Source organism: Littorina saxatilis, linkage group LG5 (assembly GCF_037325665.1).
Source record: "Littorina saxatilis isolate snail1 linkage group LG5, US_GU_Lsax_2.0, whole genome shotgun sequence".
Classification (NCBI taxonomy): Eukaryota; Metazoa; Mollusca; class Gastropoda; order Littorinimorpha; family Littorinidae; genus Littorina; species Littorina saxatilis.
Genome location: NC_090249.1, coordinates 5,511,667 through 5,536,815, shown reverse-complemented (window position 1 = coordinate 5,536,815; position 25,149 = coordinate 5,511,667). Strand labels below are relative to the sequence as shown.

General features: G+C 48.1%; 1 protein-coding gene across 4 annotated transcripts in view; it reads left to right on the top strand.

Annotated features, from left to right (window-relative positions):
- Window positions 1-25,149, top strand: part of LOC138966148 (microtubule-actin cross-linking factor 1, isoforms 1/2/3/4-like) — a 186,924-nt gene that overhangs the window by 53,012 nt on the left and 108,763 nt on the right. For all 4 annotated transcript variants that reach the window (XM_070338260.1, XM_070338261.1, XM_070338262.1 and 1 more), the window contains exons 20-27: window positions 333-490; window positions 952-1,112; window positions 1,515-1,653; window positions 2,074-2,264; window positions 2,686-2,845; window positions 3,269-3,352; window positions 10,770-10,979; window positions 13,594-24,396. In XM_070338260.1, the coding sequence (XP_070194361.1) occupies window positions 333-490; window positions 952-1,112; window positions 1,515-1,653; window positions 2,074-2,264; window positions 2,686-2,845; window positions 3,269-3,352; window positions 10,770-10,979; window positions 13,594-24,396 (11,906 nt within the window). The remainder of the gene's footprint in view (window positions 1-332; window positions 491-951; window positions 1,113-1,514; window positions 1,654-2,073; window positions 2,265-2,685; window positions 2,846-3,268; window positions 3,353-10,769; window positions 10,980-13,593; window positions 24,397-25,149) is intronic.

Sequence of the window (25,149 nt, the reverse complement as noted above, 5' to 3'; positions counted from 1 at the left end):
ATATGTTATGGGCTTTTTGAGGGTCTGCAGCTCATAAAGAAAGAGGACGCGCCACCTACATCCTGTAAGGGGGAAGCACTCAGACAGTGCTTGGGATCCACGGTGGCGCATGGTTATGGGAGATAATTGTACCCACGCAGCGTTTTGTCCAATTTTTTCGGCCTATAATAGATAATGTGCAAGAATAGTACTGTCTCGGTAAGTATCATATAGACAGTAGGCTTAAAAAGAAGCCTTACAACTTCTCTGTGTAATGCACGTCAAAACCTAGAGTACATATTACAAATCGGGCAATATCTAAAACACCTGCTACCTTCTTGTTCTGTTTCCAGAGGGTCAGAGAAGCATGACGGCCGCCCAGCAGTTGACGCAGCAGATAGACTCGGTCAGCCGAGAGCTTGGTGCCTGCGACCAACACCTGTCTACACTCATACACAAACCTCTGCCGCAGAACAACTTGGGCGTCCAGGACGCTTTTCGTAAATACAGGGTATGTTTTCCATTACTTTGATATTCCATTACTGGGAAATTCAGGTCGCCTCCCCCCAATCGAAAGCTAGCAATAACAAGAGCTGCACTACCCAGATGTGAGCATGTTTACGTGTAATCAAACCACCTGCACTTATGGCAGAATGACTGAGGTTTTTTACCTGTATTGACACTGGGATGGGACATGGATGCATGTGGATGTACATGAAGTTGACCTGTGTCCGTCCCAGCCTGGGTTGGAACCCATGGTCCAAGGATCACAAGTCGTTTGCTCTACCAACAGAGATCTACCAGGCCCACCCGTTGCCTGAAAATCATAACAAATGAGGCAGAACACTGATGCTAAGATAGGTTGGCGTACTGTGAAAAGACTTTTCAGGGGTGGGGTGTGCACTGTATTCTCCATTGGGTGATAAGAAGGTCATTGTGACACAGTCTGACGTCATGGTGTTGCCTGTGCAGGAGTTTCAAGAGCGCTTTGAAGGACAGGAGAAGGAGGTGACCAGCCTTCAGCGCAGCTCCCAGCAGTTATCTCCCCCTTCCCAGCAGGTGGAGTCCAAGCTGAACCTGGTGGTTCACAAGGTCACCCAGATCCGAACCGTCTCGCACGTCTACATCGAGAGGTAAGCAGCACAGGGGTCAACTCCCTGTCAATGGGATTCGCTAACATAAGCTGTATGCTTGAGTACGGATCCTCCATGCCAGATATTGTACATATGTCACGATGTTAACATTGAATAGAGTTTTGTTTAAACCAACTCCCTGAGATGTATGAAGCAACAGAGGGTTGGTTGAAAAACAAATCTTGAAGTTAAATAAAATGCCAGCATTCTTGGAATGAGTTCTTTGCTTATGCAGTAGTTTCCTGTTGCAAGAAAGAAGTTTATGTTTGAACATGATGAAAATACAAAATCTACAGTTTATGAGCTATTATTAAAATATTGGTCAATTCGATGTTTGATCGCCATGTCAAGTCCGTGTTTGAAAGTTTGTTGGACAATTCCTGAGTGCTTGTCTGTGTGCAGATTGAAAAGTTCAGAGGTGATTATTTCGAGCTTGGATGACGTCAAACAGTTGGTGTCAGACTACGAACATACACTGGCCTCACAAGATAACATGACCTCCGACCTGGCCACTCTTCGTTCCACACAACGAGACCTCAGAGTAAGAGACGAGAGCATTGGGTGTTTGGTCTCTTCTTCTGTTTTAACATTCTATATGTGTGTGTGTGCGTGTCTGCATGCTTGTACAGGCATATGTCAGTGTTTGTGGGCATAAAGATGCTCCAAATATTCCCCATCTTAATTTTGATTTGGATCTACCTGTTCAATCATCAGCAGTGTTTTTCAATTCTTTATTTTGGGACAGAGTTTTGCACAGATGTGTTCAACGTCTTTCAGTTTCAAGCATAACCACCTGCAATGGTGACCTCGTTCCTCTCTCTATTTCCTAGTTGCCTTCAGCATTCAAACTCTGTTACAATGAATTTTTTTTATCACCAATTTAACTGCAAATTATCAGCATTTGTTAATAAGCATACCAATCTAAAAATAAAAAAACGGACACACTTTGACTGTCCTGCAGGATTTGCAGACGTCGATGCAGCAGCAGCAACCCCGCATGGACCACGTGTCCCGCGACATCATCAATCTCCGAGGCCTGGTGGAGAAGAGTCGGCCCGGTACCGCCAGGCACCACGACCTTGAGGCTGCGGAGAAAGAGGTCAGCGACCTTAACGGCCGATGGGACAAGGTCAAGGCTGAACTCACCAGCAGGTCAGTCAAGTTGTAGCCAGAGTGGTGATGTATGTTGATGAAAGTTTGTGTGAGGTTTTTCTGATGCCCCAACCCGCCCTATTTTTTCCTCACAACTTGTTATTGACCTTTCAGAAAAAATGATTAATGAAAAATGACAAATCGCAATTTTGCAGACTTTCAAGGAAAGTTACTCTTCTGCCACATTTAGAAGACTCAGTTTGCACGATTTCCGGCCAACAAAAAGCCACATATGCCTGTGTAAATAAAGTAAAAAAACAAAGAAAAGTAGCCAACCTACCAACCCTATTTTTTTCTTGGCCTTGTCATTCATTGGAAACAATTTTTTTTTTAGCCTTATCCAAGTAAACGGTGTGTATGATTAGTGTTATTGATACAACACCAAGAAGCACAACTATGAAAGTGAGTGGTGCTGTTTCAGACTCCAGGCCGTGGCGTCCAGCCAGGACTTGCTGTCTTTATACCAGAACGGCATGGAGTCGGAAGAGAAGTGGTGTGTCAAGACACAACAGCTGGTTGCCACGCAACCACCACTCAATGGTGACGTCACTGACGCCAAGAACCAGCTGCAGCCAACCATGGTGAGTATAGTGCAAACCCCCCCCCCCCAATGTAAGACCTTCTGCCTTTCCAGACCCAGTTTTCTCAGACTTTCTGTTCATAACCTCTGTAAATGTACCCCCATTTTAAGACTACCTCCTTTTTAAAACCTGATTTTATCAGATTCAAATTTCTATGCCCCCCTCCCTCCCCCCCTTCTCTTTGCCTCTCGAAGTCTCTATGACTACTGGATCCAAAAAAAACTAGTGCAGTCACAGCCCTACTTAATGGAAGATAATGTTATTCCCTCTGACTGTCTGTCTCTCTCTCTCTTTGTGTGTGTGTGTGTGTGTCTCTCTCTCTCTCTCTCTCTCTCTCTCTCTCTCTCTCTTTCTCTCTCTCTCTCTTCCCCCCCTCCCATTAAATGCGCTGTGTATAAAACAAATGATGTTCCTTCATCCCAGGCAATCCAAAACCAGCTTGCGGAGCGCAAACATCAGATAGAAGCTGTCAACCGCACTGGCGGACAGTACATCCGTGAAGCAAAGGTAAGTTTGGGTTTTCTTGAGCCACTAAAGATTTGCCTTTTTGTTTCCAGTTTTCCTAGCCTTTTTCTTGATCCTAATGTTGTTTACCTTCTTCCTAAAGTTACCTTCCCTAATGTTTCTTTCATGGTTCATTTTGCTTTGTATTTCTGACTTAAGAGTCCTTGATTTTGGTTTGCTTTATTTGTTTCATTTGTTGATATTGTTCAGATTTCTCTTTAATTAATGATCATGCGGATTAAGATGGGCAACTTTCTTTTTCTTGTTTTGATGCCTGTTTGAAGTAGCTGATAATGAATGCCAACCGTGCATGTTGAGCAAACAGGCGCATGAATTCCATGTGGCATGGCTAGATGATGTGTAGGCAGACTCCTGATGTGCTGTATGTGTCTGCGTAGATGTGTCATCACCGTGGAAATGTGTTGCATTTGTGTCTTGCTTTTTGAATTTGTTTCGTGATTGTTCACACAAAACCCAAAGCCCTGAATCCATTTCCCCACTTTTTAAAGATAAAGGTACGCATCTCTACAGCTAAAACAAATATAGAACTGTAGAGCAGTTAAAGTCTAAGAAAGTTAGAGTGGTTGCTATTTGCAACATTTATCCTTGTGCAAATAATTCCATATAGTCCTTCCATATCCTCTTGAGAAGTAAACACGCTTTTGTGTACCCTTCCGTATCAGTATTGAACATTGTGTAATAGTACTGTCGTTTATATTTTTTGTTCTTACTTTTAGATTTTGAAAATTTGGCAGTTGTAGTGCAGTGCGAAAGCCTTATCGGACGTAGCTGTTTGAGCAGATTGAATATTATGAATTAAAGCTTTCAGGCTTTTCTCTCACTTGCAAATATTCTCAATATTCCCTCCCCTGAAAGCTCTCCTATATTTTGGGTCATCTTTGTTTCTCTATCACTGCTGTGTTTCCAATGTATAAGGCATTAATTGTATCAAAAGTCTACTTTTGTATGTAATATGTGTACCATCAAGACATCTTCATATTCTTCAATAACAGGGAATCTATTCAAATAACCATACTAAAGGAGTGTTCTTCTTTCCGCATCTGTGTGGTTTTCCTTCCAAATTTGGGTTAATAATTCTCCCTTCCCTTTTTCCCATTTTTCTTTTGTTTTTTTCTTGTTTTTTTCTTGTTATTGTTTGGGTGAAATTTGGACCCTTGTTTTCTTCTCCTGTTCGTGTTTTGTTTAATTTGTTTGCCGCTGATGAATGTTGGCGGTATTTTTTTCCCGTACGATAATGCACCGTCCGTTTATAGTTTTGCAGCTTGTTCCGATTTGTGGCTTGCCAAGTTTGAGCCCGTTCTTTTTTCCCTGTCGCCATGGCTACCGCTGACTGACCTTGCACGGTTCTCATTTTGCACCGCTTCCGTTTTTTTCCCTCCTTCCCTCCCCCCCTTTTTTGTATCGATCACTTTGGTGTCCTGCGCTTCTCGGTCGACAGACCTGCAAGGAGTAAGTAGCATACAATAAGGGACTTGCAGTAGGTTTGAGAAACAAAGGACTGTTGTGCTAAACAGGGATCAAATTATTCATGTTCTCTCTCCCCCCCCCCCCCCCTCCCTCTTCTAAAAAAATAAAATGTGTAAGGACAACAAAAACTGAGAAATCAGAATTTAACTTTTTATCTTTTTATTTTTTACATACCCCTGTGAAGTGAGGGCGTGTTGTCCATAAGTTGTCTGACTGGATAGACGTTGCCGGTTTGATGCCAAGATCCCTGGTTTTTTGTTATGTCCTTCATTTTTCAAACCACCTGCAACTCTAAGTTGATAAATGAGAATGAAAATGTATAAAGTTTGTAAAAAAATTTTTTTTAAAGAATAAAACATATCCAATGTTTATGTTTTTCTGACAAAATGTATCCAAACAGAATAAAGTTCATCTATTGCATGACCTGTAATGCTACATCTTGAAAGTTTGTCAATGTTCTGTGAATGAGTAAACTCTATTATAAAAGACACCAGTATCTGTGATAATTTCTGTTTATTGTGGTCTTGTAGTATTACAAATTAGTGAAGAATGTTGCCCGAAGTGACTGCCCCTGTAGAAAGTTTTTAAGCATGCCTTTTCTGGCTTTTGCCGCATGATTTTGCTTGCATGGCTTTGCTTCACTACGCACTTATTTTTTTGTTTGTTTTCTTAGTTTCATCTTTGATACTAAATTATTAACAGCGGGTTACTAAGTACTACCTCACATTTTGCATTTGTAGTCTTTGCTATTTGCTATTTATAGATGACTTTTTAATGCTTTTCTTCTTTGAACATGAAGGACACAGTTTTAGTTAGTTTTACCTCATTTTTAAGTTTTAATAGTGTTTGTTTAGACAAGTTTGAAGACGGGCGCTGTGGCGTGGTGGTAAGACGTCGGCCTCTTAATCGGAAGGTCGAGGGTTCGAATCCCGGTCGCTGCCGCCTGGTGGGTTAAGTGTGGAGATTTTTCCGATCTCCCAGGTCAACTTATGTGCAGACCTGCTAGTGGCTTATCCCCCTTCGTGTGTACACGCAAGCACAAGACCAAGTGCGCACGGAAAAGATCCTGTAATCCATGTCAGAGTTCGGTGGGTTATAGAAACACGAAAATACCCAGCATGCTTCCTCCGAAAACGGCGTATGGCTGCCTAAATGGCGGGGTAAAAAACGGTCATACACGTAAAATTCCACTCATGCAAAAAAACAACACGAGTGTACGTGGGAGTTTCAGCCCACGAACGCAGAAGAAGAAGGAGTAGGGAGGGATGAGAAGGGGGATCTGTTCTTTGTGTTTTACGGTAGAGATACCTCTAGAAAAGTTCTGAGTGCTTCATTAAATTTAAAGCAATATGAATAATCAATTTTTGAGGTGAATTCAGAGGTATTTGACTGTGTACTCAGTCTGTTTGTTAAAGTTACATGCCTACAGCTTACCCACCTAATGCCAGTGTATTTATTCATGTTATGTACATACACATGTATGTTTGCTTGTTTTACTTGTGTAATCAGAGTAATATGTTTGTTGCTGTTTCTACATTTTCACAATATAAGGACGTCTTGTTTAAAAAAATGTCATCACCCATTTCAATCTCGAGTATCGATCTCTTGGCCAAGATTATGGTTGACATGCATCCTGGTCTTATTATATCTTTGAGAGGAGAGAATACTCAGTGAGCCCATCCAAACTATGTCCGTTTATGTACCTATGAGAAGAAGGGGTATTCAGTGAACATAATAACTGTACCAACCATTGCTAGCCCTTTGAGGAAAAGCTAGTACAGTCAAATCTGCCCTGGCGACCACCTCATGGTAACGACCACCTCATGGTAACGACCACCTCATGGTAACGACCACCTCATGGTAACGACCACCTGCCCTCAACGACCACCCTAAAGGATCTCCGACGAGTCTTTTTTCTATATAATTCATCTTTGCATAACGACCACCTGTCTGGAACGACGACTTGTTGTTGGTCCCTTGGGTGGTTGTTTTGAGAGGTTCAACTGTAGTGTTTTTTTGTGACAGTTTGTTTGGCCACAAAACGAGGTACTGCAGCCCAGTGTTTCTTGCCTCCCACATACACCAAACTCCAGCCCGCCCCCCCCCCCCCCCCCCCCTCCCCTACTCCCGCAGTCTTAGTTCCATTAAAGTGTAAAGTAAACTGTTAGTGTGGGGATGAATGTTATTTCCAGTCATGCAAACTTAATGAATTTGTGAACTTGTGAATAAGTAGCAAGTACTTGGAATTTAGTGAGTGAAGGGTTTTAGAAAGATGTATATTAGGTGGGCTTTCAGAAAGCTAGCAAACTTTTGCCCTTTAAAGTTTTAGTCGCCTAAGTGATACCTAGTAAATGTATAAATTTCATTGTGTTACAGAGATATGACACTGTGCTAATCAACATTAAACTACTTGTACAGCACATCACCCTATGCACACTTAATTGACTTGCATTTTCATCTTTTTCATTTGAAAAAAAAATGTACTCATTGTACCATAATTCATTCATGCATATCGTTAAAAGGTTGCTAATTAAGTGGACCATGTACAGAATCATAACCTTTGTTGTTCACAGCTTTGTCAGATGGGTGTCGGGTTTAGTGCTATACCGTACTTATGCAGATAAATTATCTAATAAAGCTAAAATAAGAAATAATGAGAAACAGGTAAACTAGTGCTACCATTCCAAACTTTAGAATCAAAGAGCAAGAAAGGTTAAGTTTATGGAATGTTTAATTATAGACTAAACGAAACAAGTAATATTTCTAGTAATAAAGCAAGCCAGCACATCATTGTACCCACTTTAGTGTCTTTCAGAAGCTAAACCTTTTTTGGTCGCTGATAAGACAAAGAAATAAGTACATCAATGATACATTTGAAATGAAGCAAAAGAGGAATCAGAATGGGGTAATAAATCAGTGTAACTCACGGTCACATCAAGAATTGATATCATAACCAGAATGAAACAGAATGAGGTAATCAATCAGTGTAACTCACGGTCACATCAAGAATTGATATCATAACCGAAATGAAACAGAATGAGGTAATGAATCAGTGTAACTCACGGTCACATCAAGAATTGATATCATAACCAGAATGAAACAGAATGAGGTAATAAATCAGTGTAACTCACGGTCACATCAAGAATTGATATCATAACCGAAATGAAACAGAATGAGGTAATGAATCAGTGTAACATGTATTGTTGTCACGCGCTTTGAACTTTTGATAAGGCGCTTAATAAATGCCCGTTATTATTATTATTATTATTATAACTCACGGTCACATCAAGAATTGATATCATAACCAGAATGAAACAGAATGAGGTAATGAATCAGTGTAACTCACGGTCACATCAAGAATTGATATCATAACCAGAATGAAACAGAATGAGGTAATAAATCAGTGTAACTCACGGTCACATCAAGAATTGATATCATAACCAGAATGAAACAGAATGAGGTAATGAATCAGTGTAACTCACAGTCACATCAAGAATTGATATCATAACCAGAATGAAACAGAATGAGGTAATGAATCAGTGTAACTCATGGTCACATCAAGAATTGATATCATAACCAGAATGAAACAGAATGAGGTAATCAATCAGTGTAACTCACGGTCACATCAAGAATTGATATCATAACCAGAATGAAACAGAATGAGGTAATCAATCAGTGTAACTCACGGTCACATCAAGAATTGATATCATAACCAGAATGAAACAGAATGAGGTAATGAATCAGTGTAACTCACGGTCACATCAAGAATTGATATCATAACCAGAATGAAACAGAATGAGGTAATAAATCAGTGTAACTCACGGTCACATCAAGAATTGATATCATAACCAGAATGAAACAGAATGAGGTATGAATCAGTGTAACTCACGGTCACATCAAGAATTGATATCATAACCAGAATGAAACAGAATGAGGTAATGGCCCAATCAGTGTAACTCACGGTCACATCAAGAATTGATATCATAACCAGAATGAAACAGAATGAGGTATGAATCAGTGTAACTCACGGTCACATCAAGAATTGATATCATAACCAAAGTGAACCAGAGAATATTATAATGTAGGAAGAATAAAACCAAAGGATCTGGTTTTGAAAAGTTAACTCGAATAAAATGAGGAATGTCAACTGGTACTTATATTACCAGGATGACCTACAAAACAAAAACGATGTTTCATTCAAGCGAACCATGGACTGTCTCCATCACATTGCCAAGTCATTCCTAGAAAAATAACAAGACTCTTTTTAATGCTGCATATTTGTAAATAAAATGTTCAGCATGTCACACTCTGTGGATGTGGTCTTATCCACTTCAGAATACTCTTTCCGCTGTCTACACAGAAAATATCTTGAAAATCTGCACTTGTATAGATGTAAAGACCGCACTACTCACACCATTACATACATATAGACAGATGGATGCGTAAATACTGACAAAAATGATCTAGTAGCTCTAATGATAGGCATGTACTAGTAGGGTACTGGTCTTGCACCTGATAAACACATAAGCAAAACATCATTCCTGTCTGTGGATTGCAGAACAATTTGTATGTGTCATTGCACATTTTTAGTTCTGTCACTCAGTATAGTCATATCAAAAACAATTCTTTATCATAATTGTTTGGAAATAACTCTGTCTGGGGTTTTATGCTGTTTTGAAGAGGTGTGTATTTGTGTGAGGCAAGCTGGTCAGTAGGAATCACCAGTCACAGTATACTAATGTTGACATCACAGTGAATAATTAACTCCTATCTGCATGTTTTTGGTTGAAAAAAGGCTTGATAACAAGTAAACACTGTCTACACAACCCGTTTTCTTTCAAAAACATGCAGATCGGACTTCAATAATTATTTACTCTAGCGCCAAAGTCGTGTCCCCTTCTGAGTCTCATAGTAAGCTTTCCTCACTTTCAAGAAAGACAACTCTTCAAGTCAGCCTATCAAAACCACGACTGAGTTATGTCCAGAATTCGCCTATTGAAGAAACAAAGCAGTACAAATATCTTTGACAATATTGGGGGAAAAACGAAACAAAATGAAGGCAGAGACACAGCCAAACAAAGCAGTGACAATATTTGTGTTGTTTGTAATGGAACAAAACGAAACAAAATGAACGAAAAAAGACATGCGTGTGGACAGTCACACTGCATCATCATATGGAGACCCATGTGTTACCGACATAGTTTAGTTTGAGCTAGGTTGGCATACAGATGATTTATAACTCAACACATTTAGAATTCATATATAATTATACGTAATACTCTCTCCTCACTTTGGGGAAGAAGTTAAGGCATAGATATTAGACAGCTGCACTACCCTTTGAATAAATAAATGAATGTTAAGGCCACAGGCAGACAAAAGTCATGGGCAGATCTACTATTCATCAGTTCTGAAGTCTTTTGTGTAAATGCTGCATGGACTAAATAAAAACAAGAGGAATTATTCTATCATCAAATGACAAAAAGATAAGGCTCTGTAGGTAGATGCTAGTCAGATTCAGTGTACATGCATCTGTAACTTCATCTGTTATATATTTCACAATGGGACGGGGCTATATACTCACTATGGAGGCAGGAGGCATATGGGGCTTTAAATAACAAACAGCATTACTAAATTGATAAATTTCTCACTCTTTTCCTTATAACTGACAAGACAGGTGTAACATTTTCCAATTTAAAAGCTGTTGATGGTTGGAAGCTTAAAAATTGTTCTTGAGTACCTGACCACTCAAGCACACATCTCGACTTGAGGTTGTGCTCCCATAGTTCATATCAAAAGTACAAAGACCACAAAAACAGATTCATCACCATTTTCTGAAGACAAAATTTACGAAAAATGTACTTGTTTCAATTGCTTTTACCTTTGTACCCCTGGTGGACAATATTGATAAGAAGTTTCCGCTTTTCCCTTGCAGATCTATGATAGGTGCGTGCAGAAGTACCAGGAGGGCGTGTCTAGTTACAACACGGGGAGCCTGAAGCGCCCCAAGCGGGGCAGTGGCGCGGAGAACGTGAAGAACGACCTGGACTCGCTCAACAGGCGTCACATGGAGATGGTCAAGTGGACCAACGAGCGTCTCAAGCAGATCAAGGCCACGCTCGCCGCTGCCAACTATGATGTACAGGTCAGTGTGTTTGTTAATAAAGGTGGAATAAATGTGTGTATGAGAGGGAGAGAGAGAGGGAGGGGGAGAGAGAGGGGGGACAAGGATAGAGAGGGGGGGAGAGTGGGGTAGTGAGAGAGGGGGCGGGGAACAGAGGGGGGCAGAGAGGGAGAGAGAGAGTGCTTGCATGTGTGTGTGGTGAATGTGACTTTTTCATCTGCGTTTGTGTCTGTATTTGTTATCATGTGAGTGTGTTTGATGAGAGAGAGTGAGGGAGGATGTGTGTGTGTTTGATGAGAGAGAGTGAGGGAGGTTGTATGTGAGTGTGTTTGATGAGAGAGAGTGAGGGAGGATGTGTGTGTGTTTGATGAGAGAGAGTGAGGGAGGATGTGTGTGTGTTTGATGAGAGAGAGTGAGGGAGGATGTGTGTGAGTGTGTTTGATGAGAGAGAGTGAGGGAGGATGTGTGTGAGTGTGTTTGATGAGAGAGAGTCAGGGAGGATGTGTTTGACGAGAGAGAGTGAGGGAGAATGTGTGTGTGTTTGATGAGAGAGAGTGAGGGAGGATGTGTGTGAGTGTGTTTGATGAGAGAGAGTTAGGGAGAATGTGTGTGTGTTTGATGAGAGAGAGTGAGGGAGGATGTGTGTGAGTGTGTTTGATGAGAGAGAGTTAGGGAGAATGTGTGTGTGTTTGATGAGAGAGAGTGAGGGAGGATGTGTGTGAGTGTGTTTGATGAGAGAGAGTGAGGGAGGATGTGTGTGTGTTTGATGAGAGAGTGAGGGAGGATGTGTGTGTGTTTGATGAGAGAGAGTGAGGGAGGATGTGTGTGTGTTTGATGAGAGAGAGTGAGGGAGGATGTGTGTGTTAGTGTGTTTGATGAGAGAGAGTGAGGGAGGATGTGTGTGAGTGTGTTTGATGAGAGAGAGTGAGGGAGGATGTGTGTGTGTTTGATGAGAGAGAGTGAGGGAGGATGTGTGTGTGTTTGATGAGAGAGAGTGAGGGAGGATGTGTGTGTTAGTGTGTTTGATGAGAGAGAGTGAGGGAGGATGTGTGTGTGTGTGTTTGATGAGAGAGAGTGAGGGAGGATGTGTGTGAGTGTGTTTGATGAGAGAGAGTGAGGGAGGATGTGTGTGTGTTTGATGAGAGAGAATGAGGGAGGATGTCAGTGTTAGTGTGTTTGATGAGAGAGAGTGAGGGAGGATGTGTGTGAGTGTGTTTGATGAGAAAGAGTGGGGGAGGATGTGTGTGTGTTTGATGAGAGAGAGTGAGGGAGGATGTGTTTTGTGTTTGATGAGAGAGAGTGAGGGAGGATGTGTGTGAGTGTGTTTGATGAGAGAGAGTGAGGGAGGATGTGTGTGAGTGTGTTTGATGAGAGAGAGTGAGGGAGGATGTGTGTGAGTGTGTTTGATGAGAGAGAGTGAGGGAGGATGTGTGTGTGTGTTTGATGAGAGAGAGTGAGGGAGGATGTGTGTGTGTGTTTGATGAGAGAGAGTGAGGGAGGATGTCAGTGTTAGTGTGTTTGATGAGAGAGAGTGAGGGAGGATGTGTGTGAGTGTGTTTGATGAGAGAGAGTGAGGGAGGATGTGTGTGTGTTTGATGAGAGAGAGTGAGGGAGGATCTGTGTGTGTTTGATGAGAGAGAGTGAGGGAGGATGTGTGTGTGTTTGATGAGAGAGAGTGAGGGAGGATGTGTGTGTGTTTGATGAGAGAGAGTGAGGGAGGATGTGTGTGTTGGTGTGTTTGATGAGAGAGAGTGAGGGAGGATGTGTGTGTGTGTGTTTGATGAGAGAGAGTGAGGGAGGATGTGTGTGAGTGTGTTTGATGAGAGAGAGTGAGGGAGGATGTGTGTGTGTTTGATGAGAGAGAATGAGGGAGGATGTCAGTGTTAGTGTGTTTGATGAGAGAGAGTGAGGGAGGATGTGTGTGAGTGTGTTTGACGAGAGAGAGTGAGGGAGGATGTGTGTGTGTTTGATGAGAGAGAGTGAGGGAGGATGTGTGTGAGTGTGTTTGATGAGAGAGAGTGAGGGAGGATGTGTGTGAGTGTGTTTGATGAGAGAGAGTGAGGGAGGATGTGTGTGTGTTTGATGAGAGAGAGTGAGGGAGGATGTGAGTGTGTTTGATGAGAGAGAGTGAGGGAGGATGTGTGTGAGTGTGTTTGATGTGAGAGAGGATGTGTGTGAGTGTGTTTGATGAGAGAGAGTGAGGGAGGATGTGTGTGTGTTTGATGAGAGAGAGTGAGGGAGGATGTGTGTGTGTTTGATGAGAGAGAGTGAGGGAGGATGTGTGTGAGTGTGTTTGATGAGAGAGAGTGAGGGAGGATGTGTGTGTGTTTGATGAGAGAGAGTGAGGGAGGATGTGTGTGTCTGTCTGTGGAGTCATATGTACATGCCCATACAAGTGTGTGTATGTGTGTAAATGTGCCTTTATAGGTGTCGGTGTGTGTGTGGGTGTCAGTGTGTGAGTGTGTGTGTGTTCTCTTGTGAAGTTTTAACTACTTATCACAGTCTTGTAAGCTCTCACTGTGTCTTTCACATTGTCTTTCTTCTTTGCTGTATTTGCTTCGAATTAACATATTTGACATGTGTTTGATTTCATCATAAAAACCTGTACTGATACAAACTCTCCCTGTGTGATCAGTTTCAGATGGGGGTGACGGAGGAGGTCCCCTTGCTGCGCACGTTCCGTGCCGAGCTGGCCAAGCGATCCTCTGTGCTGGTGGACGAAGACATGCACGAGTACTTCACACAGCTCAACGAGTTTGAGGGCTACGGCAGCCAGCCGGGGTCCTACTCCGGCACGCCTGGTCAGAACTACGTCAGTCAGATGACCATCCGACCCGAGACTACGCCGGCCACAGAACAGGTTCTGCCCGAACAGACCTTCCGCATCTCTCTCATGGGCAGCGGTCAACCTCAGCGAGCCACGGTCGGGACGACAGCGCTAAGTCAGCTGTCGACGGCGCTGAAAGCTATGCAGCAGCAGCCGGTGGAGATATCGTCGACACGCACACAGCAGACTGCACAGGTGTCGGTGACTCCCGATCACCAGCAAACAGTGATTACCGTCACCCCGACCAACGTGTCACAGCGCGGCCAGGTTCTCAACGTGGCGGCTGTCCTCAACCCCGTGACCAACGAGAAACTGACGCTGGTCGAAGCGCTCCATGCCGGCATCATCGACCCCCAAACACAGAGCGTCTTTGACCCCAGAACCCGACAGAAACTTTCGCTCGCTCAGGCGGCGAAGAAAGGCCTGGTGGATGAAGTCCTACACAGACAGCTGACCTCCCCCTGCGGTCTGAGAGACCCTGCTACGGGCAGGGAACTGTCGCTGATCGAGGCCATCCAACAGGAGCTGTACGACCCAGACACCAACAGGATCAAGGACAGCAAGACTGGAGAGATGGTGCCTGTGTCGGAGGCTCTCTCCAGGGACATCATCTCCGAGTCGTGTTCGCGTGTGTTGTCTGGGGACTCTGTGAACCTCACCTCCATCACACACAGCCAGGCTCGCTTCGCCAACAGTGAGCCCCTGTCCCCAGAGACCGCCCTCAGTCTGGGCCAGGCGGTGGAGAAGGGGCTGTACAACGCCCAGACCGGCCGGCTGACCGACCCTCTGACCGGCGCCAACCTCACGCTGCTGCAAGCCGTGGAGAAAGGCTACATCAACCCCAGCTACAGAGAGGTCATCGACCCCACCACTGGACACTTTGTGACCTTGACCGAAGCCGTTAACAGCGGCACCATTGACCCCGAGCGTGGCGTGTTCTCTCAAAGCACTACAGGACAGTCAATGTCTCTCGACGAAGCTGTGCGACAAGGGATGGTCAGAAAACCCACCTCTCTCGCCGACCTTGTGAAGTCTGGAGGCTTGGCCGAGGGCGGGCGAGTGTTTGACAGCTCCACTGGCCAGATGCTGTCGTTCAGAGACGCAGTGGACTCTGGTGTTGTTGACAAAGACAAGAAATGCATCCTGGACCAAGCCAGCAACGAAGCGTTGAGCGTGGCCGAGGCCATGAAGAGAGGACTGATGACACCCCAGGGCACCTTCGTGGACCCTGTCACAGGCAGGCAGCTGTCAGTCTTTGACGCCTTGGAGTCCGGCACGGTCAAGCTGGTCAGTGAAGATGTCTCCTTCTCCAAGCCAGCGGTCAGAGACACTCGCGCCAACGAGAACGTGACTGTGGCGGAGGCCCTGAAGCGCGGCATCATCAAGCCTTCAGGACGGTTCGTGGACAAGAGGACAGGGAGAGAGATGTCGCTGCAGCAGGCAGTGGACCAAGGACTCATCGACCCCGCCACAGCCGACGAGCTCACCAGACTCACCAGCGTGACGGACGAGTCAGGCAGGGCTGTGTCCTTCCTGCAGGCCGTACAGAAAGGTCTGATCGACCCGCAGCAAGGGCTGTTGAAGAACGCCAAAACTGGGTCCAGCATGACTCTCCAGGAGGCCTCCACTCAGGGTCTGGTCTCGGCCGACGACGCCGTCAACCTCCTGGGACTGATCAGCCCCGTCATGACCTCCACCACCATCCTCACCCAGATACAGCCCTCGTCGCAAGAGGCGGTCACCGTCACCTCGATCACCATCACAGAGGCGACGACCCGAGGCCTGCTGGACGAGAGAACTGGTTACTTCACGGACCCCACCACCGGGAGGACCATGCTAGTGGAGGACGCCATTCAGAAAGGTCTCCTCACTCTCTCCTCTCAGTGGCCTGGTCCAGCCGCACTCACCGTCGATGTTGAGGAACCCGACAGAGGTCAGATGACAATGACAGCATCGGAGTCATTCATCACTGACATGTCGGGTGGCACCAAGAAAACCATCCCCATTGAGCCAGGCTCCAAGAAGTTTGAGTCGGGCTTCATGTCAAAAACGGACGGGAACCAGTTTGCCTTCACCACCACCACCCTGGCTAAACCGCTACAGAGCCACTCTGTGATCAATGAAGTCAGACACATCACCATCCAGTCCGTCAAAGACCCCAAGACAGGGAAAGAGATCAGCTCTGACGAAGCCATCCGCAGAGGACTGGTGGACTTGAGCCAAGGTCTGTACTGCAACACGGTGACTGGCGAGAAGATCCCCTTCAACCAGGCCATAGAGCGAGGCTACATCAAGGCCGTCAGTGGCGGGGCAGGCGGGGACCCAGTCAAAGAGACCAGAGCTTTCTCCATCACTGGCGTCATCCACCCGAGAACCGGCGCCAAGCTGACGGTCAGTCAGGCCATCCAGGAGGGAATCCTTGACCAAGAGAAAGGGATCTACTACGGCCTGGACGAGCTTGACCGCTTCAAGGCCATGCCGATCAGTGAGGCCATAGAGAAAGGCTTTGTCATCGCAGAAGACCTCAGCACCTCTGTGTCAGGGCCTGCTAGCTACGTGCGAGAAACAAAGACTTTCATCCTGAAGGGCGTCATCCACCCGGTCACCAAGAAGCGGATGACTCTGCCCGAGGCCATCGCGGCAGGTGTGGTGAACGAGTCGGAGGGTCTGTACGTTAACCCCAGGACCGGGGAGTCCATGCCAATCCACGAAGCCATCCAGAAAGGCTTGATGATCGCTGAGCTGTCTTCAGTCAGCGCGGAGACGGACGTGGATGTGAACAAGATCACCACTACCAAGCTGACCACGCTGTCAGTCACGGCCGTCATCGACCCCAGAACCAACAAGATCATCTCTGTGACCAAGGCCATCGCGGACGGAATCCTCGACCAGTCCCGAGGCCTGTACATCAACCCACAAACAGGAGAGTCTATGGCCCTGAGTGACGCTATCGACAAACGCCTCATTTTGGCCGAGTCTGCTGAAGCCATGTCTGATGATCCCTTGGAAAGGGCGGAAATCTCCAGCATCCACATTCAGGATGAAACGGAAGCGTTTGAAGCTGCCTTGATGGAGGACTTGAGTACAGAGACAGTGACCTTGAGCATCCAGAGCGTGATCGACCCTCGCACGATGGAGATGGTTTCCTACGACAAGGCTGTAGGCGCTGGTATCCTCAACGTCAGAGCGGGATCTTACGTGAACCCTCTGACCCGAGAGACCATGACCATCACCGCAGCCATGGAGAAAGGCCTCATCCACGGAGAAGTTACGTCCAAAACGCGCGAGGAAGAACTCATGAAGAGCGTTGTCTCAGCTGAGAATGTTGGGTTCCCCACGGCCACCATCACGTCCGTGAAGGATCCCATGACAGGGAAGGAGATCTCACTGTCCAAAGCCATCCAGGAAGGAATCATCAACAAGGACAACGGTACCTACATTGACAAAAGAACGGGGAGAGAGGTAGACCTGCATGAGGCGCTGGAGAAAGGACTCATCACACAGTCCAAGACTTCTGACGCTGCTGACCTTGACAAGTCCATGGCTGAGGAAGAGGCCTATGAGGCACGCCTGCAAACCCCTCGCTCCCCTCATGACCCCAACAAACCCTGGTCTAAGGTGGACATGGAAGTTGAGAAAACCGTGGTGATGGACGAACCTTCATTGTCACCGATGTCCACAGAAGTGCTGCACTACTCCACAGACATGGAGACCAAGTCCGACAGGGGAGAGACCTTCGGGGCGCCAGCAGGACCTCAGGGGTTGTCGTACGAGGAAGCACTGAGACTGGGCGTGGTCAACAGCCAGACTGGCACCGTCAGGGACCCGGGCACAGGCACTGTGGTCTCCCTCGACAAGGCCATCGCTGCTGGCATCATCGACGTCGACAAGCCAGCGGTGACCGACCCCACAACCCAACAGTCCCTCAGTCTTCACGAGTGCATGGAGAGACAGCTGGTGAACCCCGTCACAGGGAAACTTGACCCCAGCAAGGCCGAGTCCCAAGGCTTCAGCGGCATCAAGGACACCAAGCAGGTGTTGCCCATGAACTTGATCGACGCTGTGGCTGCCGGACTCTTTGACTCCAACACCGCCAAGTTCCTGGAACCCAAGTCCGGCCAGCAGTACAGCCTGCAGTCAGCCCTCAACAACAACATCATTGACGGCTCTCTCGTCACCGTCAAGACCACTGCGAGGGGAGAAAGGGTACCGCTGAAACAGGCGGTGAGGAAAGGCCTAATTGACGGCAGGACGGCCAAGGTTCTGGACAAGAAGAACAATCGCTGGGTGTCGCTGCCGGAAGCCATACAGCTGGGGCTGGTGCAGAACGCCCTGGACGAGGACTCGGGCAGCATGACCGACCCTCACAGTGGTCAGCAGGTGAGCCTCAGCCAAGCCATCTCCAGTGGAGCCCTGCCCGCAGACAACCTCAACGTTGTGGACACCAGGACGGGGGAGCAGGTGACCATGGATGTGGCGTACCGCCGTGGCCTGGTGGACAGAGCTGGCAACGTTCAGGATAAGATGACAGGGCAAAAAACGTCGGCCCAAGATGCTCTCAAGATGGGACTCCTTGCCATTGTGGGGGCCCCTGTTCTGGCCGGGAAGATGGTGGTCGACGCTATCCAGAGTCGCACAGACGTCACTGACGCAGCCACAGGGAGTAAGGTCTCGCCGTCTGTCAGATCAAGCACAAGCAGGGAGAACACCCCCACAGACAAACCTGCAGTGGCGGCTAAACCTTTAACCACCATTGTCTACGCACGGCCAGGCGACCAGATCACCCCCACTCCTCCCAAAATACAAGTGGAGGAGCACATTGAGGTGACCAGCATCAAGCGAGGCCCACTGAACGTCACCTTCCCCAACAACCAGGAGACTGTTTCCACGGTAACACAAAGACAGGTGACAGACGTGAACGGTGGAAGTCAGATGGCCAAGACTCCGGTAAGTGGAATAGTGCGCCAGTCTGTAGCTGCCCGCTCCTCTCCTCTGTCATCTCCATTGGCCAGTACATCTGCTCCTCACCAACCTTTGGTTACGGGAACTGTTTCTTCACATGTAACGCCTCGTAGTGCTGAGTCTGTTGTAACGTCTACTGTATTCTCTGACCGACGGCAGCAGACCATGAGCACGCAGGACTTGGACATTGACTGGACGTCCAGCACAGTGACGGTCAAGTCCACAGGGGAAAAGATGACCGTAGCTCAGGCTGTGCAGAGAGGAATCCTCGACTCGGACACAGTTGAAGAACTTGCAACACGCTCTGCTGGTACAGCGACGTCACCCAACATCTACATTGACTGGGACAATGCTAGAATCACTGACAGAAACACTGGCCAGATCTTCACCATTGATGAAGCAGTGCGGCAGGGACTGATTGACAAAGCCACAGCCATGGCACTCAAAGCCGTGACAGATGAGAGCGTGACCAGCCCTGCTCCCAGCAAGCAGTCGAGCGTGAAGACTTCCTCCTTCAGGTCACAGACATCTAACGGGGTCACCATCGAACAGACACGCACAATGACTTCATCAGGCTCGGCCGTCACGGACCAGACATCCAGCGTCAAGTACGTCACGATCCCTGAAGACAGACCTTACACTCTGAACGACGCTGTGGCCGCTAATCAGTACAACCCAAACACAGGTCAGATTGTTGACCCCAACACCGGCCGGCCTGTTTCTGTGCGCCAGGCGTTGCATGAAGGGGTCATCGACGGTCAGAAGTCCAGCATCGTGGACCCCAAAACGGGACAGAAACTGACCCTCCAGCAGGCCATCGGACGCGGCATCTTTGACCCCAACACCAGCCAGCTAGTCCACTCAGACAGCAAGGAGAGAATCACGCTGCAGGAGGCGTGCTTCGAGGGCCTCATCCCTGGAACCACAGACTCTGACCTTCAGCCACGAAGCCCTGTCCGACAGAAGGTCATCAAGGTCAGTGGCGGTCCTCTGACTCTGGAACAAGCCATTGAGCGGGGTCTCATTGATGAAGAAAGCGGAACGTTCTCTGATCCTTCAACAGGAGACGTCTTGTCTCTGGCCGCCGCCATTCATCACGGTCTGGTCGTTGACACTGACGCCCCTCCACCTCCAGTGTACCCCAAACCTGCGTCCCCATTGAGGTCAGTCGTCCAGGCTGACCGATCCCAGACCATGCAGTACGAAGAGAAGGCAGTGCTGAGGAGCAAAACCAGCGGACAAGCAGCGCCTGCCAATCGACTGTCGTTCGCCGAAGCTCTGGACATGGGGTACATCAACCTGCAGCAGCAGCAGTACACAGACCCCAACTCTGGCGCCCGCATGGCCTTGCTGGACGCAGTGAGAGACCAGATACTGGACACGTCTACCCCCCTGGAGGTCCAGCAGGCAGAGGGCATGGACATCACCACGGCTGTGGAGCGAGGCTATTTCGATGACCAGCGAGGCATCTTCAAGGACCCGGCCACAGGCCGCCAGATGACTTTCGAAGAGGCTGTCAGGAGCGGAAAGCTGAACCCCAAATTCACCGTCTATGAAGTAAAAACGGGGGAAATCTTCAGCGTGGAGGAAGGCCTGGAAGAAGGAAAAATCGACCCCAGAACTGGGCGGTTCTTGGACAGCGACAACAACAGATCCATGTCCCTGTCAGACGCGGCCAAGATGGGAGTGCTAGCAGTGGTGGGAGCTCCGTTCATTGCAGCAGCGGCAGCCAAAGACTCTCTCTCTGCGCTCTTCGACAAGAAAAAAAGGGCAGGAGATGAGACTGACCAGAGCAGACCTGGCTTCACGTACCAGGCGACCACCGTGCGACAGACTGCACCCGGAATGCTTGAAGTGACTCAGCAACAGCAGACCCTGCCACAGGGCGAGCGGCCGGAAGCCATGACCCTGATGGAGGCTGTGTCCAGCGGAAGCCTCAAGACCAAGACAGGCATGTTCAGAGACCCCGTCAGAGGGGAGGAGATGACCCTCAACGAGGCCGTACAGCGAGGATTCGTCAAAGGCAGCTCGGCCACAATGACAGACCCCAAGACAGGCAGGACCAAGTCTCTGGACGAAGCGCTCAGTGACAGCACCCTGGGCAGGACGGGCAGAGTCACAGACCCGAGGACGGGCAAGCCAAAGACTCTGGAGCAAGTCATCAAGGAGGGACAGCTTCAGGAGTCCAGCGCCATCAGGCAGCCAGACGCATCCAGCGTCTTTTCCAAAACCACGGAGAAAATGACTGTCAACGCTGTGGTGGACCCCATCACGGGGAAGAAGATCCAACTGACTGAGGCTGTGCAGAGAGGAGTCCTCCAGCTGGAAGACGGGTCGTACAATGACCCCAGCTGCGGCCAGAAGATGACCTTTCAAGAAGCCATCGACTCGGGTTTGATGGACGCCACTGTCGTTGACAAAGTCACCACCAAAGAGGAGAAGACACGAGCCGGGTTCACAGCTGACGTGTCCTTCGCTGAGAGGAAGACGCTGCAGGTCCACTCTGTCACTGACCCCAGGACTGGACGCACCATGTCGCTGTCCGATGCAGTTGACCAGGGGATAGTGGACAGAGAAGGAAAGCACTACACAGATCCCATCTCAGGTCGCATACTCAGCATGGACACTGCTGTACAGCAGCAGCTCATCCAAACCACACCTCTGACGTCTGAATTTGTCACTGAGGAGAGGTACCTAAAATCCCAAGAGAACACTGTCACACAGACCACGTCATTCAAGATCCAGTCTGTGGTCGACCCAGCCACATCTCAGGAGATCTCCGTCTCTGATGCTGTGAGACAGGGCATCCTCGATGTTGGTGGTGGAACGCTGCACAACCAGCGAACGGGAGAGACCATGATGGTGGGAGAGGCTCTTAAGAAAGGTCTGCTGAAGGGAAGAGAAACAAGTCTGAGTCAGGTAGAAGACCAGGCGGGCATTGCTGGCTCCCCTCAAGGTCGGGACAGCGTGTATGACCCGGGGAGAGAAGAGTTCGTCAGTTGGAACCAGGCTGTCAACCGAGGCTTGATTGATGAATCTTCCGGCATGTACCACGTCTCGGAGTCCAAGAGCATGTCCATGGCTCAAGGAGAGAGGGAAGGCTTCATCAAGCATGCCGATATCTCCAGGCCCTTGTCAATGAAGGAGAGGAGGAAATCACTGGACATTCTCTCAGTCTACGACCCAGTGAAAGGCCAGGAGGTCAGTGTCACTGAAGCAGTGTCCACGGGACTGCTGAACCTTCGGGAAGGAACGTACACCGATCCCACCACGGGCAAAATGATCCCTGTGCAGCAGGCCTTCCAGAAAAGCCTGATCAAAGGGTCACAGAAGGGGAAGTCAGGAGGAGCTGTGCAGATCGGAAGCTTCATGGTCAAATCTGCCGTGGACACCAAAACGGGAGAGCTGATCAACGTTTCCGATGCCATCAGACGCGGTATCCTCGACCCCAACAACGCCACCTACTGGAACGTCAGCACCGACAAAACCATGCCAGTGGGAGAGGGTGTCAAACAGGGATGGATAATCCTGGACACAGAGATACCATCTCCCGTGGTTACCTCAGTTGTTCAGAAGTCCATGACCATCACAGCCGTTGTGGATCCAGCAACAGGCGACGAAATGGCCATGTCGGAAGCCATCAGCCGCGGCGTGTTTGACCCTGACAAAGGAGAACTGATCAACCGGCAGACAGGACAACACCTGACGGTGGACAAAGCCATCGACCTTGGACTGGTCAGCGCGGACGTGGAGGAAGGCCACGGAGCACAGGAGCTTGTGGTCATCAACGGTCTCATGATCACCGACGTCAAAGATCCGGGGACCGGTCAGTCGATGACCATGCAGCAGGCCATACAGAGAGGAATCCTGGACGAGAAGAAGGGCCTGTACTTTGACAAGTCAAGCAACTCCTACATCCCTGTGCGAGAAGCCTTGAAGCAGGGGCTGCTGGAAGGCAAGGAAGCGGCAGAGGCTGGAGTGTCTGAGTCCAACAAACAAGACGCCAAACAGATCAGCGTCAGCCGAGTGGTGGACCCATCCTCAGGGGAGAACGTGGGCTTTGAGGAAGCGGTGCTTCGAGGCCTGGTGGACAAGCACTGCACCATGTACCGAGACAGCGTCACCGGGGAGAAGATGAACATCGAGGAAGCCATGAAGGAGGGTCTGGTGGCCGGGACTGTCCAGACTGTCACCAAATCCCAGACCACCATCACTCAGCGCAAGCCTCTGGGAACATACAACATCACAGGTGTCAAGGACACGCGAACAGGTCATGACATCCCCGTGGAGGAAGCCATCCAGCGAGGCATCCTGGACCCTGAAGGCATGATGATCGACACGCAGACAGGCAGGCCTATTCCCCTGGCTGACGCCATCAAGCAAGGGTTGGTCTTCACAGAGAAAGTCGACAAAGGTCCTGCGGGCGTCACAGCAAGCTACGCAGTGTCCTCCAGACAAGCAGCTGCTGGCGTTCCTTTCAAAGATGCCATGGACAGCGGACTGATAGAAACAACGACCGGTTCTTTTTTAGATTCAAGCAGTGGCAGGCGGTACACTGTTGACGAGGCAGTTAGAACGGAACTCCTGGTGTCAACCAGCGGCAGACCTTTCGAGTACAAAGGTCTGGGCCAGGAGGGTCTGACTCACAGCTTTCAGAGCGCTCTCACCACGGGTCTCATCGACCCTCAGACTTGCCTCTTCCTCGACAACAACACGGGCCGCAACATTTCTCTAGAGGCCGCTCTCAGTAAAGGCTACCTCTCCCCCATCGCTGGCAAGTTCGGAGGCCAGGCGGTAGGTGAGAGCGTGGTCATGCTGAAGGGAGGAGCCTCCCCGTCTGTCACTGCGCAACTCGATCAATTCCTCGACCCACAAAATGGAGAAAAACTGTCAGTGTCCCAAGCTGAAAGCAAAGGACTTGTCAGTGTGAAGAAATCAGATGAGACGATCGGTATCTCTGAAGCCCTGCAGAGCGGCCTTGTGGACAGAGACACTGGACTGTACCATGACCCCATGTCGGGAAACGCCATGCCCCTGGACGAAGCTCTCCTTTGCGGGTTTGTCTCCTACACAGACTCCTCCAACGGATATCCTGAAGAAGACAGATCTGCAGCTATCGAACACATCCAGAGTGTAGGACCTTCACGCCTGTCGATGACAAGCGCGGTAGCTTCAGGCCTCATCGACACAGAGCAAGGGACATACACAGACCCTAAGAGCGGACAGTCCATCTCTGTGGCGGAGGCCTTGCAGCAGGGCGTCATCAAACCCACCCTGTCCGTCGCTGAACCCTCACTCCCAGTCACGGCCCCCAAACCCACCCCCGGCCAGCAGTACATCCAGATCACAGAGGGCTCGCCCCTCGCTCCAAAACATGGCACCCTGGTTGGCAAGGACGGACAGCTGGTCTCCAAGACAATCACCGAGGTCTCCATGACAACAGGTGGCGCCACCTACACCAGCAAACCGGGATTTTCCATCAGCTCGTCCGGCCAGGTGGTTAACACGGCCACGGGGGATCGCATGTCTATCGCTGAAGCCTTGGCTGCGGGAATCGTCGAGTCTGAGATGGAGCAAGGCATGAGCAGCGTCCAGGTAAAGGGTGCTGCACCCCTGTCTTCACTGGCTTCACCCACTTCACCGCCAGGGGTGAGTAGAGCCTCTCAATTCTCTTGTGTCTCATCATGCCTCTCGTTTCTTATGTCATGGCAGTTTCTTCATTACGCCTCTCGTTTCTTATTTCATGGCAGTTTCTTAGACTGTTCTGCTCTGCTTATAGTCCATTTTTGAATTCTGCACAAATGCACATAGCTAGAAAAACTGTAAAGATCTCTGCACAAATTTTGTATACTTTTGCTAGAAGCAGGGTAATAAACTGATAGTTCACTCTTTTTTGTGGTAGAAATATGACTAATTCTTTAAAGGTTTTTTCACTTTGCACAATTTTGAACTGTTCATCATTTTTTGGAAGTGAAAAAATATTATTCATATTTACATTTTACAAAGCTTTGAGCTACTTATTTTCAGAAATATAATTATTTCTTTTATTGAAAGTATTATCAGAAGTAATCAGTAAACTTCCTTCTCTGATTTCAAAGTGCTATACAGAGCTTCCATTATATAGATATTATCATTTCACTTATGTTCTTACATGATTTAAGACTGTCCTATTTATTAGGATATATGAGAATTAATCTCTTACATCATTGTCAGGTGCCATTGTCAGATGCTAATTTACAACCTTATTGTTTGGTGATCATCTTTTGATTTTCTTTCTGTGAAAATTGTTTCCAGTTTCACAGTTACTGTGTTCCCCAATTAAAGTGTGCTTCTTTTATTCAGTTTGCTTTCATGGTTTTGATTTGCGGTTGCAAGTGGAATTAAGTTTGCTTTGCAAAACAC